This window comes from Pyrgilauda ruficollis, unplaced genomic scaffold (genome assembly GCF_017590135.1).
Source record: "Pyrgilauda ruficollis isolate IOZ18807 unplaced genomic scaffold, ASM1759013v1 scaffold15, whole genome shotgun sequence".
NCBI lineage: Eukaryota > Metazoa > Chordata > Aves > Passeriformes > Passeridae > Pyrgilauda > Pyrgilauda ruficollis.
Genome location: NW_024513654.1, coordinates 8,134,008 through 8,152,214, shown reverse-complemented (window position 1 = coordinate 8,152,214; position 18,207 = coordinate 8,134,008). Strand labels below are relative to the sequence as shown.

General features: G+C 38.1%; 1 protein-coding gene across 3 annotated transcripts in view; it reads right to left on the bottom strand.

Annotated features, from left to right (window-relative positions):
- The window catches only part of LOC121350332 (nebulin related anchoring protein), a 46,058-nt gene that overhangs the window by 14,899 nt on the left and 12,952 nt on the right, over window positions 1-18,207 (bottom strand). For 2 of the 3 annotated variants that reach the window (XM_041461597.1, XM_041461598.1), the window contains exons 12-26: window positions 17,836-17,943; window positions 16,774-16,881; window positions 15,966-16,070; window positions 13,561-13,659; window positions 12,957-13,061; window positions 11,636-11,743; window positions 10,727-10,828; window positions 10,017-10,214; window positions 9,691-9,795; window positions 7,339-7,437; window positions 6,222-6,326; window positions 5,669-5,776; window positions 4,764-5,075; window positions 3,625-3,729; window positions 1,474-1,572 (exon numbers count right to left, since the gene is read on the bottom strand). In XM_041461597.1, the coding sequence (XP_041317531.1) occupies window positions 1,474-1,572; window positions 3,625-3,729; window positions 4,764-5,075; window positions 5,669-5,776; window positions 6,222-6,326; window positions 7,339-7,437; window positions 9,691-9,795; window positions 10,017-10,214; window positions 10,727-10,828; window positions 11,636-11,743; window positions 12,957-13,061; window positions 13,561-13,659; window positions 15,966-16,070; window positions 16,774-16,881; window positions 17,836-17,943 (1,866 nt within the window). The remainder of the gene's footprint in view (window positions 1-1,473; window positions 1,573-3,624; window positions 3,730-4,763; window positions 5,076-5,668; window positions 5,777-6,221; window positions 6,327-7,338; window positions 7,438-9,690; window positions 9,796-10,016; window positions 10,215-10,726; window positions 10,829-11,635; window positions 11,744-12,956; window positions 13,062-13,560; window positions 13,660-15,965; window positions 16,071-16,773; window positions 16,882-17,835; window positions 17,944-18,207) is intronic. The other variant, XM_041461599.1, reaches the window with a different exon arrangement.

The window sequence follows — 18,207 nt, the reverse complement described above, 5'->3', positions numbered from 1 at the left end:
AGTAGCCCACTCACACTTTGAAATTCCACAGAAATACAGGGAGTGGAAGATCCCCAAACACCTCTCCAAACGTGAGAGATTTTAGCAGATAAATGGGATGGTAATTATCTGTTCAATTACTTCAAATGTATGTCCAGAGTTAGTAGCAAAGAGGTGCTCAATAGTCAGTGGGAAGAGATTGAAACACCTCAGAAGGTGATTTATCCCATCACAGAAGAGGTGTCTGTGTGTGCCACTCACATCAACCCTTGGAAGCAGAGCACAGAGCTAGCCCAGGACCAGATAACTTTCAGATGTCTGCAGACAGGTAAGGGGAGTCCTGTGCAATTAACTGGAACTGGAACTTCCCCTGCAGTGGCTATGCAGAGTTCTCCTTTTCATATTATTTTTCTTTGCTAGCCTAGTTTTCTTCTTTCACTGACACCATAACTTTCAGATGGGTACATTTTCTTTCCTTGGCCCTAGATATGACCCATGTCTGCAGCACCTGACTTGCCTTTCCCAGGCTATTATTTCTGCAGAAGGGTTTGAGACACCCTAGATTAGAATGGACCCGTCCATTTCACCTGTCTGACACTTTTTTAGCAGCTGGGCCCACTTGTATTGCAGCTCCATAAGAGGAAAACTAATGAGAACTCCTGTGTGAAGAAGTAGAGCACCAGACTGATTTTGACTGTGGCTCAGTGAAACAAAATTACTTATATTTATCCTGCCTGAGATGTAAGCCTTTTGGATCTTATTAATTAAACCAAAGGCACAGACACCAAAAGTATTACAATAGCATGTGTTTTACACAAAGTCTTTCATCTTCTCCTTCACTTTAAAAATATCTATTTTCAAAATAAAACATCCTCTCATGTTTGAAACTTGTCTTTTTTGAGTGACTTTTGCTTATTATTCACTTCTGTATTATCCCAGTTAAGTCTACAATATTTTTAAATCGCTCTTCTATTAAAAATAAACATGTTTAAACACCCAACAGCCTCAATTCTTCCCTTTAAGGTTTCCCCTCCTGGATTTCTCTCTCAGCAGGATGACAGCTTGAAATAATTTATTTTTCCTTCCTTGTCATACTGCCTTATGTTTTGTTTCCAAAGAATATGCAGAAACTGAAATTTGAAAGATCTGTTTGAAAAGGGGAAAGAACCCCAAACATGCTCTTCCTTAATGAATATCAGAAGGCCAAAATTCTTTAAAGGTCAAAGGTCAGCCTTACTCCTAAATTTTACTTCTGAAAATAAACGGTACAAAAAGTGCTTTCTGTATGAAAATCCCATTGACTTCTGTGGGATCTCTTCCCAATCCAAGTTAGAAACATGCTCTTTGTGGGATGCACCACACCAGAATAAAGAAGATTCATGGTTCCAAAGGATAATCTCAGAGAAAGAAAGAGAGAGAAAGCCAGTGCTTCAATCAGGTCGTTCAAAGAGGATACCACTCTTATAATCATAATGTATATACATTATAACTTACATCCACAGCCTGGTTATAACTAATTCTAGCCTGGATCATCTCAGGAGTGTCTTTAATACTGGTAAACTTCAAAGCATATGGATGCTGACGGTACTTCTTCTGTTGAGCAGAAAAAGATCAAAGCTGTGAATTTTGTGCTGCTCTTTCATGCTATTTGAAAGAGAAAATCATAGGTTGCTGGAGATTAGAGTGAATTTGTGAACATAATTATTATTCCTCTTTCCTCATCTTTATGTCCTGGGTACTTTCAGATTAATATTTGTTTCAATTCAACAATAACCTTTTGCCAATTAGTATTAATCTTTAAATAGAAGAAAAATATTTCAAAATCAGGTTCTGCTTACCTAAATACTCCAGAACTCAGGATTTTAAAATATTTTCTACAGTACTTTAAATAGAGTATGACCGATTGTATTTTTAATTTACAGTTCCTTTAAGCAAGAAATGATAGACAATTGTAGTATGTTAATAATGGCAACTATTTAACTTATTGGTTAGGGGTTTAGGTTACCTCCTTAAACCTGCAGCAAATCTGTGCAGTCCTTGATACAGTACCTAACTGTTATGGCATATCTTCTAGATAATGTATTAATTTTGCTTGCTCTTAAGGACTCATAGTAGGTCTGAGAGCTTCTTGGTCTTGTTATATATACATAATTAAGGTGTAGGCAGTTCAGTGGAAAAATCACAGTTTTTCCATTTGGCCAGGTCACTAAAAGCTTCCCTTCCTGCAGGATTTGTCTTAAATCCATCAATATCTTTCTCACTTCTCCAAATAGCACATACTAAATTTTCCAAATGCCCGAGACAAACTCATAGCTTGTCATTTTCTTTAAACTGAGCTGTGACCCACAGAAGTTCATTTAAAGCAACATCTTGACCCTTCGAAGACTAAAAATACCAATGTAAAACACATAAACACTTTAAAGTATTATAAACTTATAAGTAATGTTTTGGTTTCCAAAAGTAATATCTTAAAACTGAGCAATCTTACTGAGTTTAACAGGGAACAAAAGTGGTTTATGCCTTGTCTTAATCAAGTTGGGACACAAAGCAGAGTTGACCAGAACATCTCTGAAAAAAATTGCTAGAGATTATATCCTGGCAATTGTTTTTTATCAGTATTAGAAGGACTGGTCACTATATGTAAGAAAGGACAAGCCTTATGGCAACCTAACATTACTTAATACTCACAAAAATGTTGAGACGAGCAGCCTAGGGGGTCAAATTTCTACTCAGCAGTTTTCACTACTGAAACAGCCAAATGGAATACCCAAATGGAATTCAGCTGGCATTACTGTAGCAGCTTTTATAAAGCTATCTTGCTTGACACTAGCTGAGGATGTCATTTATTATGTGTAAAAAATCATCATTCTTCACCATGGATGATTACATGGTGGGGGAAATAGTGTTAGCAATCAGTCAGTTGTGAAAGGATGACTGTATTTTTCTGAGACACCACAGACTGAATGGACACATGATTCTTGCATCATAGCTATTGAAAAATCACAGGATTCAATCTCTTACAGCAACAGATTTGGCCAGCAGGACTACCTCTGAAATAACAGAAACAGAATACTATGAAGCTTTTAACCATTTCCACCAGAACTTCATTTGAAGGCCTCATGGGACAGGCACAAAGTATTGTAGAGTCTGACTTGTCCTGTAAGTGATATTTGTTAAGGGAGAACAAGGATGAAAACTATTTGGGCTGATAGATAGCTACAGACAGATATCTATATGAATTTCAATAGCTAGCATGAACATATATGAAAAACGAGCAAGAAAGAAACGTGTATCTGTTACAAAAGAAGGTTCTGGGTCCAATGGCTCCATCTTTTCATCATCTCTCCTGTTTTGGTTCATTAAAAAGGTAGGCTAGTGGGTAGCAATTGAGCACTGTTTGATTGCCATTATTATTCATAATATCATTTGTCACCTACTTTGTTTTTGCAAAGGCTATATGGACTCCTACTGGTATGTGTTTGGTATCTGGTTTCCCTCTAATTACCAGTCCTATCCCTGGTTTTGAGGGCTTTCATGTGGTATGCCTTTTTCTTTCCCCTTTGAGTGGAAATTATTTTAATTTTATACAGACATTTTGCACGCATTATGCAGCAAATTCTGTTACATGCTGTCATGAAATCTCACCTCACTAATGAGTTCTCCTGCCTTCTTAGCCTGTTCCACATTTAATGACCCAGTGGCTATCCATCCAGCTCCTTTCATCCAGTTCAAATCTGCTCTGTATAGGTTCTGACAAAGAAAAGAAAATGTCCTATTGTTGGTGTTCATAGACTTAAAATGCCATTAAAGGATTCAGACATCTCCAGAACAACAATGAAGTCAAATTAGCGCCTGCTTTTGTTTTATTCACTATTGCACAGTAGCAAGGAAAGCAAAAAAATATAGAATGATATAGAAGTATAAGGACTCACCAGCACTTGTGCAATATGCCTTGCAAAGTAATTTTTAAAAGTGGTCTACACCTTACTGTTGTTTGCAATTTTTACTCTAACTTCAGTTTTATTGCATATGGAGCACTCTTTAAAAGATCATCCGTGACTTGCAATAAAAAGAAGATGACACTTAGCATTTCCCAAAGCATACCCTTTGGTTTTACTGGAGAGAAAGCATTTTGGTTTGTTTGTTTTTTCCCACGTGTCTTTAAGGAAGAAGAGTACAGGAGCACTTCTCACTTTCCTCACAAAATCTCTCCTACCAACAGCACTGCATTTCAAATGCTTGGCTGTAAGTCAGATTCCTCAAAGATGTCACAAAGGGTTCAGCAGCCATACCTCAACAAGGCCTGTACACAGGCCTTCTACCTCAGTTTACTTGAAAAGTTCTGACTCACAACCTCAGAATGGAAACTGTTTACAGTATCAGACAGTTCATCTGATGGTTACATGTGGTCTCCATATGGAATTTTATCACCAATTTTATCACCATACATTATTTAACCTCCCTGCACATTAGGAAACAAAAATAAATGTACATCATATAGGAATCCTAGTGTTTTATTAGCATTTGAAGTAGGCTTTGAAGAAGCCATGCTCATAAATGGAGTTACAACCCTCCTCCTCCAGAAGCACTGCACAACTTAAATATACCTCTCGAGGAGATAAGTGGTTAATAGTTACTGTTAATATTCACTGTTTAATAGCTGAAAAATTAGGTGCATAAAGATTTCATGGCATTACAATCACAAACATCTGAAGAAAGCCCTAAGTGGGGCTGAGAGTGGGCAGGATGAGAGAGGGTTGAAGCAGGTGAAGCTCTGGACTTACATCACTTTGCAATCCGTAGGCCCACTTGGCCCATGCCACTTTCCTGTCAGTAGGCAGGGCTGTGTACTGGTGGAGAGAGGTCTTGTATCCTATATCTGTGGCCAGATTCTGAGCCTTTTTGGCATGAACAAGGTTAACCATATCCATGGGGATCCGGAACTGACTCTTGGTGCCCTCAAAGGCCTTCTTGTACTCCAGATCACTCTGCAACTTTGACATCTGCAGGGAATGAGCCATCTGCGAATCTTCCTCCACAGCTTTTACTCCAATGAGCTTACCCTTCATCTTCTCATAACCCTCCTTATATTTAACCTGTGAAGATGAAAACAGACCAAATTGTTTAAGCTGCCAAACTGACAGCTCTACTGGGAGTAAAGCTGGGTCCTCAATACAAGCCAGAAAAAAGATCATTTGCAAAAGAGAATTGGAATGCCTTAGAAATTAGTGTCAATAAAGAATAAGCCCTTTCTTGATGATAACATGATAAACATAAAAACCTGTAAGAAATATTTTCTTTTTAGTTCTCTCTAGGAAAAACAACATTCTTGAGGCACAGAGGTCAGAAGGTTCTTTCAGGAATTTTCTGGCCAGGCAGAGACGTATTAAGTTATGATGTTTCACAGGAGATTTCCACTTCATTTTGAGTTCTAAAATTCACCCTCAGGTCAAAATGAGAATAGGAAAACACAGTCAGCATGTGGAAAAATCTCTGAATTGCTCAGAGCAAACCTTCTGACTAATTACAGAATGCCAATCACCCAGACAACTCCTCCATCGCTCCTTAGCGTGAATCGAGTGAGGGTGGCTCAGGGCACTGAGACATATGTGACACATCCCCAACACTAGCAGCAACCTCGACTGTCAGCTGTCCTAAGAAAAAGGGGGCTGATGGAGACCATACTCACATCACTTGCCAGATCCCTCTTTGCCTTAGCTGTCAAGAATGACAAAGCATCCAAACGAAGCACAAATCCTTTTTCCTTCTGCTTCTCCCAGCTACTCCTGTAGAGTTTCTAAAGAGATGGCAACAGCACAGTTTCTTTATTACTATCAATCCTTTCTATTTCTTCTATAGTCACAGTGAAAGCTCTCAAGTAATGAGTCCCTCCTGCACTCCATGCCCAGAAACAGTATGGCTACAGATCAGATCCTGGTGTCCTCCCTTAAAAATTCTTAACAGTTGTTACTGCAACCCCAGTATCTCACTGGTTCCAGTGAAACTGTCAGGGTGCCACTCACCTGGAAGCATGTCAAAAATGCACAGCTTCAAACTCTACAAGTGGCAAGTCTTCAGAAAAGCAGATGTGACCACTATTTATTAGGAGCATGGAATTAAACTTCAAGTTTTTATATCTAAAACGTGAGGACCTTCTCTGAGAAAGAACAAAACTTTTACCTACAGAACAATTATTTCACAGCAGCTGTAATATTCACAGGACTGAGGGAATCACACAGTACCTCACTGATATTGGCAGCATTTGCTTTGGCCAGCATGAAGACAGGGTCATCTTTGCTGATGGTGTACTGATGAAGAAACTGCTCTTTCCCTGACCTGTAGGCAACCTGTCCACAGGAAGCAAAGCAGGGTCAACAAGCAGTAGTCCACATTTAATGTTGAAGGAATAGTGGTTAAAACACTCCAAATATCCAAGGATTTGTAAGGGTTAACTTACTTGGAAAAGTTATTCTTTAGCATCTTGAATTTTTGTGTTAAATATGGAGTTAAAAACTGACCTACAGAGTCAGGTTGACTAAACTACTCATGGTTAAATTTCAAGGAATCTGTGAAACAGCACATATATCAGGATACTTTATTTCCCAAAGTTAGCTACTTATCTAGCTATAAAGCTGGCAGCAATTCATACTCTATACAAAATGCATGCAAGAACATATTTCACCCAGTGTTAAACTGCAGCTACTTCTTGTTAATAGGACACAGAAACAGAGAATTCTAGGCATGAAATAAAGAACACTAGCAATTGAATCTGCAGAGAACATTTGTGACCTAAATGTAATTGCTGACACAATACTCCAGTGAGGACTAACATTACAACTTTGAAGAAAACATCAAGGACCTTTTATGATCTGAGTAGAAATCATCCTCATTTTATATCCCAGGGCTACAACAGCAGAGAAATGAACTGCTCTGTTTTAGCCCATGAAGTTCTTGGAGGAGCTGTTGAAAAACTATGAAAATATGCCTCATTCACAAAGTGTTACATTTCTTACATCCCACAGAAAAAGAAGACCCTACTATAAAGCTCAAAATCTATTTTTACTATTCTGTTTTCAGCACACACAGAAAGGCAGCTTGTCCAGCACACAAGAGATAAGCACACAAGAGACTCCCAATGGTGCTTGATTTTCGTTGCTGTTGTTCTAGTTCAAAGAATTCAAGGAGAGAATTAATCAAATAAACAAATAAAACCCCCTGCAATTAATCTGAAGAAACTTTATATATTGAAAGGCTTCATGACTGAGGGCTCTCTTGCCACCACACTGGTGTACATGTGTCAGGAATGACCACATTATGCCGAAGCTGCTTGCAAAGAGACAAATTCAGTCAAGGACTCACATCACTTTGAAGTTCCTGGCTTTTCTTGGCGTGCTTGATCTGAGAGCTGTCAGCCACACTGGTGAACTTCAGAGCATCAGCCTTCTGCCTGTACTTTGTCTACAGCAAATTAAAGCAAGTTACACAAAATTTTCTACAGTACTTGCCCTCCCCAAAAAAAGATATCACTTTTAAAAAATACATGAGTGATAGAGCCAGAAGTGCCCTGTAAATTCCCAAGACAGTTTTAGCACAGGAATCAACAAGGTAAGCTTCCAAGCACAATCCACTGCTGGTATTTTGGGGCAAGGAGGGCAGTGCACAAGTGTGTGCCAAATGCACTGCTGCTGACACTGCAGGCATGGATACCTTTGGTGCCAGGTGTGCTGTCTACATATCTTACAGGACCTAGGTTGCACACCAACCAGTGAGTGCTGTTCACAGCCTGGGTATGACTTAAGTCAGGACCCAAGAGAGCTGGTAAGCCACACAGTCAGTGTTACTATCTCATTTCCTTACAAGAGTCTCCTCAAGCACATGCATGGGTGGTTCAAATCGCTGAACACATGTTACTGAGATATTTTTAAATTAGAGTGAGCTATTTCAGAGTCCTGAAAGTAACTTGAATTCAAAATTTTCCCCATCCTCTCAAAATCTTCATTTTTTCAAAGCAGAGCTAGGCATAGACATTGCAGTCAAGGCTTTCTGGGATGAACAGCTATGAGACACCTCCCCAAGGCCCAAGTCTCAGATGTGGGAAAAATATTGTTCTTTATTCATCCTCTGGTACCAGTACTTATATAAAATCCATTTGAAAGGACAAATGTGCATAGAGACTAATATTTTTAGTTTGGTAAATAAGACTGTCCATAGTTTCATTCCATTTTGCATTTTATTTTACATCTGAAACACACTGAAGTGAATAGAAAACTTTAATTGACTTCATAAGGCTTTAGAACAGGTCTGTTTTAAGTTTCTTTGCCTCAACCTTTTGCACCACTCATTTGAGAGTGAGCTAAGCATCCTTTCTTTCCTTGAGATAGTACAAGGAATTGCAGGACTCTGTTTGAAGACCACAGTGTGACAGGGGAGACCAAGCAAACTCTTCTTGTACACTTTAATTGAATTCTTATTCTACCAGTTCAGTCATGAAGTGGGGCATTCCACCCAGAAAGGGTGTAAATGCTTTTTTTTCACTATCTGGCATTTCAGGAGAGAAATTCTTCTGTTTGAACTGATGGGTGAACAGATCAGTTTACACAGTGTCTCTGCTAGGGGAACACAAAATAGAAGTTAAAAAAGCATGCAGCACTTCAAAGAGGTGCTCATCGCTTTATTTTAGAAACCTGGAAGGGAGGGCGGCACATTAAAAAGAGCATGTTTTGTCACATTGCATGGAACACAATGTAGTGACATCCTGCAAAGAAATGACAAAACACCAGTCTTTGTATGGCACTAGAGATCTCTAAAATAATATCCACCAGGCTCCAGTTCAGGTGACTGGCAGCCGTCTTGTGGCCTTGCACAGAGCTGGAATGAAAAGGCAGATCATTGTGGATTAAATATTTGTGGAAGTGATTATCACTACAGCACACCCCAGAAGCAGATGTCAGTAACAAGACACCAGATCTGAAGTTGCTGCTCTTCTTTTGTTTCTAAGATGTATTTTTTTCCCCTTATAGGAGTAGTGAGAGGATGTCAGAGACCCAAGGTGTCAGAGACTGTGATCGCCAGTAACTAACTGGCTTCTGTTCCTCCTTCCAGAACTAAGTGGGATTTTATCCTTCTTGTCAAACTTCCCCTAATTTATTCTTCTTTCTGTTCTCTAGTTTTCCTAGCACTAGTGAGACTGCTCAACCATAGCTAAGAAGCTGAGGAAGTTTACTTCCATAAGGTAAAGGCAGTGCAAAACCATGAGTTAATAAAGCAAAAGCAATGAAAAGCAGGAAAAGCTGAAGCTGTCAGTAAAGTCACAGCCCCTACTTGCCAAGGAACAAGGAAATTTTCAGCTATGGCTAACAAATATCTAATTTTTCAATACTGCTCCTTAAAGGCTATTTGTACTTCATGCAGCACATGAAACTCAGTGGAAATTCAAGGCTGGTCTGCAAAATGCACAGGAGAATGAAAAGAGGCGGCACCACAAATACAGGGATTTCTACCTCACAGATTAGTTTGATAATTATATAAAGGGAAAATGTAATTTTAACCTCTAACCCAGGACCTTTTAAACTAAATTATGCCCATCAGTTTTTTTCCATTTCTCAGATATTCCTTGTTAGGAATCCCATACTTATTCCACATAATGTAGCAGAATAAGTGTGCATGAACCTTTGAACAAACAACAGACAGAAGCCTGAGAACTTTTCTTACCTCACTGACTAAATCTCCTGCCTTTTTGGCTTGTTGGATATTAAGACTTCCTTCTGTGATACATCCAGCTCCTTTCATCCATGTCAGATCTGCCCTATATTGGAGCTGCAGAGGAAAATTACATTTATTGGCACAGTGAATACAAGAATAAAGTTTGCAAGTGAACACGTGCACCCTTTCCAGTTTCACAGCCATTGTAAAGATATTTTTACAAGCCATTGTACAATCAGACAGTGTTCATAAGAAACAAGAATTAACATCAAATGGGAAAAGCTATAATCTCTTGTACTGTTTTTAACAGTTAAGCTGGGTGTGCATCATCTTACATCACTCTGGAGGTCATAGGCCTTCTTTGCCCACTTGGTCTTCATATCTTCTGGAAGCACAGTGTACTCATGGAGTCTCGTCCTGTAATCCAAGTCACTGGCCAGAGCCTGAGCCTTCTTGGCATGCCTCAGGTTTATCATATCCATGGGCAGGTGGAAATGGGCCTTGCTCTCCTCAAAACCTTTTTTGTAGGCAATCTAGACATAGGAGTGAAAATAGATTGTCTGCATCAGATATTACAAAGCTATCTCAAGTCTCCCCTCTTGTTTGGTCCTTATGCAGATTAGGCAAAAAAAACGCAAACACATGTAGAAGTCAGGTCCTAGCAGGGACAAAACAGATGCCAGGGTAAATTTTCTAAATTCTAGAGACATTTTCTCTTTTATAGTAAATCTTACTTTTAAACATACCATTACAGACTTGAAAGTTCTGTGTTGAAGTGTTTATGTTGAGGTTTTAATATGATGATATTTAATTCATATTGAGGTTTTAACAGGATGTTATTTTCCTGCCCCAAAATAAAGGCACCATTGCCCAAAATCCCCTGCTGTGCAATCATTGCAGATTAACAGATGGTGAAGGGAACCAATTTTGTTAGATGCTTCCAAGAATTTCTTACAGCGAGAGCAGTAACGGTGGTAGATCACACAGTGTTGCTGAAAGATTCTTAATTATGAAAAACACATTTTGAGTAAGAGAAATAATTTACCTCACTACTCATCTTGGCCACCTTCAGAGAGTGCAAAAGTCTTGAATCCTTGGTTTCAGTTGCTTTTCCTTTTGTTTTTTCATATTCTTCTTTATATTTAATCTGTCAAAAAAAAACCAAAGTAAATCTACAAATATTTCCAATTACCCATGAAATAAGCAATATGTTTTTCACTGTGATTTGGATGGTCAAAATTTAGAAGAGATTAGTCTGATTCCCTCATTGTCACTTCAAATTTCCCAGATTTTCTCAGAAATTCCAAAGATGCAAGATCAGATTTATGAGATCTTTAAACTCATTTTTTAAAGCTCAGCTCTGAGGTCAACATGCTTATAAACTTTAATTCTTCTGATTAGCTAAATTATCTGGCTTTTAGAGGCAAAAATAAGAAATCAATCCAAGCAAGGAATTAAAGACTTGATTTTTTCAATGATTTTAGAATTCTCACCCCTGTTGAACACTTTCCAGCTGTAGAAAAAGTATCTCCCTTTTCTGCCTCTCCATGGGTTAAAAATCTTGATATAAATTGTTTAAAAAGGGTTTTTTTGGCATTTTTTTAATATACATATGTTTATGTTAAGGAAGCAGACTAAAGAAATATGCATTCCCTTTGTAGTAGATGATAATACTATTTTTGAGGCTATAAACAATTCAAAACACTGAATTTCACTATGGGTTTATTATGTAAATTTTGCTTCACTCTGTACACACAATTTGAAAAAAATAATTTTTGGAGAGTGAAATTTCCCAGCAGAATCTGAGAAAGTTTACAACTGCTCATTAGCCATTGAGTAAATGGACAGCCAAATGCAGGATTTGAAAATCCAGATGAAGTGAGCTATGCTTTATTTCCCTGTGCTATAGCTACTTATATAAAGAATAATTCCCAGGTAACTAAATGTAACATACATCACTGGCAAGATCCCTTGAAGCTTTGGCAGCAAGTAAAGGCAGAGAATCCAGCTTCATTTCAAAGCCCCGGCCCTTGCTCTTCTCCCAGCCTTCTTTGTACTTAACCTGAGCAAGAAAAGACAGCAACATGTCACTAACACAAACACACAGGAATTTCAAACAAACGTGGAAATGACTCAGAGAAAAACAGAAGCATGAATATGCTCAGTCCACAAACTGGGACCTTCTTAACTCACAGCTCATTGTCATTTTGAGCTAATTAATTGTCTAGGACTGAGTCAAAACTTTATTCTTAGAGTTCACAGGCACTTAATGGCCCAGAACATCCAGCAATAATTCCCAATTTGAGACAGATATGGAGGAGGAAGGGTTTTTCAAAATTGCCTCTGGTTATGTCTACCTATGAAAACAGTGCAGATCTATAGGAGCCGATCCATAGGCAGAACAGCTTGTGCTAAGAACCAGGCAACACTCCACTCATCTCAGGATTTTTCTTTCCCACCCCAAACTATAACCAGTCAAGTCCCATGCACTGAATTTGAAGGTGCAGCTCTTTACATGAGAGAGCATTCAAAAGGAATCCAGCTGGTGTGCCCTGAGACCACCCACAGGCTGAAGCAGAGGTCGGAGCAGCATCCCCCATGGTCAGGTTGTCTTCAAAAGCACACTCATGAGCCACACTATCTCACAAGCACCAGTGAAATGCAGGAGAATCACATCCTTAAATTCTGAAAGTTGGTGGAATAATAGTTTTTTAAGTAACAGTTTTTTAAGCTCTCTTTCAAGATTCCACTTGAAATTCCAGTAAAACAATATCAAGTATGCCTTCATCCACACTCTGCAGGCACCCAATGAAGGTAGAAGGTTTTCAGGAAGCCCCAGTTTCTGGATTTGGCTTTTTGCATGTTTATATTTATTCTGCTCTTTATCAAGCCCAACAGTGGGATTGATCCAAGTTGGCTGAAGTCACTGTTTCTTTCCATTGACTTCAGTGGACTTTGAATTACTAGAACTGTGCAAATGTTGGTTCTTCATACAAATTTCACCTCAGAAGCAGTTAATTTTGTGGAGTGAATACTGATTTACTGATTTAAAGAAATTCAGATCATCAGAAAATATCTTGTGAAAAAAAGTCTAGAGGTTTCACTGCCTTTGAAATTGGATCTCTGTCTATTCTGGTCACCATATTTCATGTGGTTTAGTACAAAGCCAAATGATAAATACTAAATGCTTCCAGAAAGTGTGTCATCATCTTTATATTCATTTCAGTCTATTAACAGCATCATGAATGCCAGTACTTCCCCAAGGCTTGACTTACCTCGCTGTATAACTCAGCATTGGCTTTGGCTTTCACTAACAGTGGTACGTCCTGAGGTAGAGTGTAATTTGATTTTGTCTTCTCATACTGGGCTCGGTAGTTCACCTGCATATGTTGAAAAGGTCAACAAGAAACTCAGTTATTTTTAACTTAATAAAAGTATAACAATTAGACTGAATGATTGCTTTTAAAGTTATTGGTGCCATAAGTTATAAATGCACTCGTAGGAGTTTGTAACCCAAGTATGAAGGCAATAAGGCTAACTTTTACTTAAGCAGTAGGAAGTAGAAATTTACTCTATAAATAAATGAGCCACTGATTATCTTTCAGCAAAAAAAGATATAATTTAAAACCTTACCTTAATAAATACACAGAAAATAATTTCTTTAAAAAGCACACTGATACAAATCTTAAAAGTGGAGACAAATCTACTGGTATGCTTGCCACACTTTTGAAAGTGATTTTATTCAATATGTATTCTTGGTTTGGCTATGCATCTGCTGAAGAACTGTCAAGAATAAAACACTTAAGGCTACAAATGCTATGAAATTAAATTATCTCATCATTCTAATAAACAACAGGAGCTAAAGATGGGAGAACTTACATCACTGAGCTGCTGTGCATTTATTTTGGCTTGAGCAATTTGTGGAGTAGTGGCCACAGAGCTGTACTTCAGCTTGTCTATGCTTTGCCTGTAGTTTACCTAATTTAAAATAAAATTTAAAAAAAAATATTTAGTAAAGGAAGAAATGGTCAGACCAGAAAAGGAAAGATTGAATAGATGAAGTTTTAATAGCTAATACTCTGGATAAAATATTATTTAACCCATAATAAATAGAGCTGAGGAAAAATGCCAGGATCTCTTGGATGAGAGCTGAGTTAGTGCTCTGAAAGTTTCCCTGTCTGAGGTCACAGTTTTTATCCCACTCTGAAAATTACTTCACTTATAATCCCCTCCTGTAAAACCCACAAATTCTTATGAAGACGCAGCACCAGCTGCAAATCATTGCTATAAAATCCCTCAAATCATTGCTATAAAACTCATATTCTTAACCATCATTTAGTCAATTTTTAGCTTTATCAGACAAGATTTATTGCAACTGTCTGTGAAGAGGTCTGTCCAGTGTACCACTGAGCAGAGCAAATGAAATCTCTTATACTCGATCTTTACTGAGTTGGAATGTAATAAATTAACCACAGAATTTCTCTGTGTGGTCAGAGTTTTGTGTGGATGTTGAGAAAAGAAAAATACATACTTATAGTACAAAAAAAGTAATTTTAATGTCAGCCAACAAGAGGACTGAAACCTATTAAATTACTAACACATTAATATGGTAGCCACAATAATAAGTTATAAAATAAATATGCTAAAGCCCCAAATTATGCATGATAAAAAAATCATGACTCTTCCAATCAAACCTGTTGCTGCAAAAGGACTCGTTGCTATACTACAAAATACAATTATTATTCTCTGTAGGCCCTCATTAATATTCACTGCAGTTAATCACCACTTTGCAAACATTGTAAATCACATTGTTTAAAACTAGTTTCTTAAGAACACTTCTTTACAGTAAAGTGGAGCATATTTCTGGAGACTTTGAGTTACTGAAACTATTTCAATGCAAACCTTCTTATCTCCCGTATCCTCACATAAACTTCCTCATTCTGCCAGAATGATAAAAGCTAGGAAAAAAGGCCTGAATTATCTCACAGGTCCAAAGTGATTAAGGTACTTAAAACAGTGCATTTGCTTCCTCAGAGACAGAGAGAATTTTAATTCCACGGAAAGGGATCATTTCTTTTTAACTGAAACTGTGTATTTATTGCTACTTGTGATTGCTTAGTGTATGAGAGAGGTGTATTCCTAAAGGAGTTCAGAGTAACCATGTTGGTTATTTGGGAGTGCACAAGTCCTGGGACTAATGCAAAATCCTAGATCAGGACTGGTGTCTGTGGTCAGTGGAATTATGTGTTTCAAACCCTGATGCTGACCATCAATTGTAGAGCCACTGGAATTGCTGAAATGTTTTTTACATTTTGGACATGAATTTATGCTTACCTTGAACTCTTTAAGAACACAGTAAGCAATCAAACACTGAATTTTACTGTTCTCAGCTTTCATAAAGACAAAGCTGAAATTACTGCTGTAGAGGCAAGAGTTCATCTTAGAGTTGAAGCATACCCAATACTTCCTCAAAAACATCAGGGCTCCCAATTCTAGCTCTTCGTGCTACCATCCTTTTCTTGGAAGAGGTGTTTAGATAAATAAATCTCAGCTAAATCTCACATAATGATAATTATCTCACTAAGGCATAATGCTCCTGGTTTTTTTGCAATTCCAGCGTAAAGACGGTGTACACGCCTTAGGAAGTGAGAAATGCCCTGCAGAGCTGCTGCTCTCCTCCTGTTGATTTTCTAAGCAAAGCCTGGTGACTGCGTGCTCCTGGCTGAGGCACAGGGTGAGCTGCCAATGGTAGAGGAGATCAGTCAAGGTTTTAATGCTTGTCAGAAGTGAAAGAATCACACTTTCACTTCCCACAAGTGAGGGGCACAGGGGGCTGCTCTCTCAGGGACCAGGAAGGTTCTGTGACCAGCCCCTTCCCCTCCAAAGGGGAACACCGATCCCCAGGGAATTCACAAAGGATTACAAAGGCTGTTTTGGTCTCCCTGTGCTTTCAGGGCTTGATGCTGCTGTTGAAGCTGCCCCAGGGTGGTGAGGCTTTAGCAGCACAGGGCTGGGACAGGGCAGAAGTCACAGATTTCACATCACTCTGCAATCTGTGCTGAACTGACTCCAGCAACAGGACACGGCAGCACTTTCTACTGCTCTGACACCTCTTGACACTGCACTTTTTTGCTTTAACTTTGTTAGCAATGGCTGTTTGCTCCTGTCATGAAATCATCATTTGACACATGCAATCTATCACAATCTCTCCTACAGAGAGATGATGAGCTGTGCAAGTCACAGGAGGGGGGAAAAAACAGAAATAAAAACATAAAATTATTTACATCTTTCAAAGGGACCAACTTTCTTGTTGTCTGGTATGAAGGAGTGAGAGTAGCTGGGTAATTGTAGTCAACACCGTCATGTTTGTAATCAGACTTATAGGCTATCTGAAACATAAGGAGAACAAAAAAAAAAAATCATTCTTTTTTTTTCAGCTGTCATTTGTTTGAATAATTATCAGTCAAGAGGAAAGGAGAAACAATAATATTAATATTAAATGCAAGAAACAAAGTAAGTTCAATGTCATGAGTGACAAAGAAAATGAAATTATTTGCATAGTTTAGCCACTAATTGATTCTTTTTCAGCTTCTCAATTAATCCAATGCCAACAGTGGGAGCATTAACTTAACTTCCACCTATGACACATCTCTTTTATCTTTCTGCTTAGTTCTCAAGCTTCTTACAGATTTGTAAATAATGTACTCGAAGGAATGGTGTGTAATGAAATAGCTTCTTGACTAACCCAGTAAATTAAATTAGAATCCAGAAATCTTCATTAAAGACTGTTTTTTCCAGCAAAGGTCTGACCCTGGGGGTGGTGGCAAACAACCTTCAGCATCCTACTGATGTCAAAGAAAACTGAAGGATCTCAGTATGTTGCCAGATCACTGAAATTTCTTATTTTAACTTCTTCCACACAGTGAGCCATAAAACAGTACAAAAGGCTTTCCAGAATTTCCCTCTTTTCAACATATCTATCCATCAGATCCCCAGTACAGTATGATCTTAAGTTTTCTATCAACTTAATTCTGGAAAAAACTGAAAGACAAGGAGGCCACAAGCACAGAAGTCTGATTAAAAGGGACTCACGTTGCTTGCCAAGCTGCCAACTTTCATGGCATGGAGCATCCTCTTGTCCATGCCAATACCCACATAGTGACCTTTCATTTCATTCTGGTAGGTTTCTTTGTATTTAAGCTGTACCAGAAAAAGAAAAAAAAAAAAAAAAAAAAGATAAAAATACTCTGAGAAAATATATTCAGTTTTTCTAGTGAAGAGTTTCAGCTTTTAAGAGTTTCCATATTTTACAGCAGGGAGAGAAATTGTTACATGTTACAGCTCTGGTCTACTAGTATTTCTCCAACAGAGGAACTCACTAGTCCACAGCAGCCTTGGTATTTTAAAAAATAAAAGCTAAAACCCTCAGTGAGTTTATTTTATTGAAAGATATCATTTACTTGCTCTTCATATCACTTAAATGTCACATAAAGAAGATACATCTGCATTTCATCAGAAATAAATACTAGAACAAAGTCCCAGGGAGACAATATTTGTACATTAAGAAATGAACAAAATTGGGTTGTTTTGGTGCAGCTTTCCACAATCCCAGAGTGGGGGATTAGACAAGAAAAACTGATTGTTCAACTATCTGAACTGTATGGCAAAATATTTACTCCTCTGGGATTTCAGAGAATAGTAAGAGGCAGTATGAAGCAAAATTGTATTTCATGAGAAACCAGAGGTTTAACTATTAACACTGATTATTTTCACACAGTAATTATGTTTCTCTCTGGCATGAACTCTGGTGAAGCATCTTCTGCGTCCCTGTCCAGTCAGGAGATAAACATGAACAATGAAATGAGTCATAATTATGACAGAAAAGAGTACAACTCTGCTACTTCTCTAGATCAGCAGTACCTGGTAAGTGACCTTTCTTCCAAATACCATAATAGTTCTTTTCATAATCCTAAATAAAATGAGCCCCACCTATACATCAGGACACACTAGGAGAAGTGTTGTACAAAAACTGGCTAAAATGAGTAATAATCCTATTTCCAGCACACATTTATATGAAAAACACACTCACAGATGACCTGTGATTCCAGCAGCTACCAGGGCAAGCAAGCCACACACAAGGTACTGAAAACTTACATCACTGGTGAATTTTGAGATCTTGCTCATATTCTTGAATTGTGGAGTGTCACAGTAGTTCATGCTGTAGCCTTTGTTGTTGTTTCCAAGATCCTTCTTGTACTCCACCTTAGTGACAAAAATGCACAACGGGAAGCTATGGTAAAACCTTAATCTCCTCTATCAAGTTCCTTCACATACTTTTTATTAGGCAGACCCACTGTTCAGAGATTTTAACACATGGTGTTCATCAGATGGCATGTGATGAAAATTAATATGAAGAGAATATTCATATACTCAGTCCTCATTTTACAGGCAAAAGAAATGCAATTTCATCCTCTGCAAACTATACCAGACTGTGACAGGAGGGAAACTATTAACAAAAACAATGAC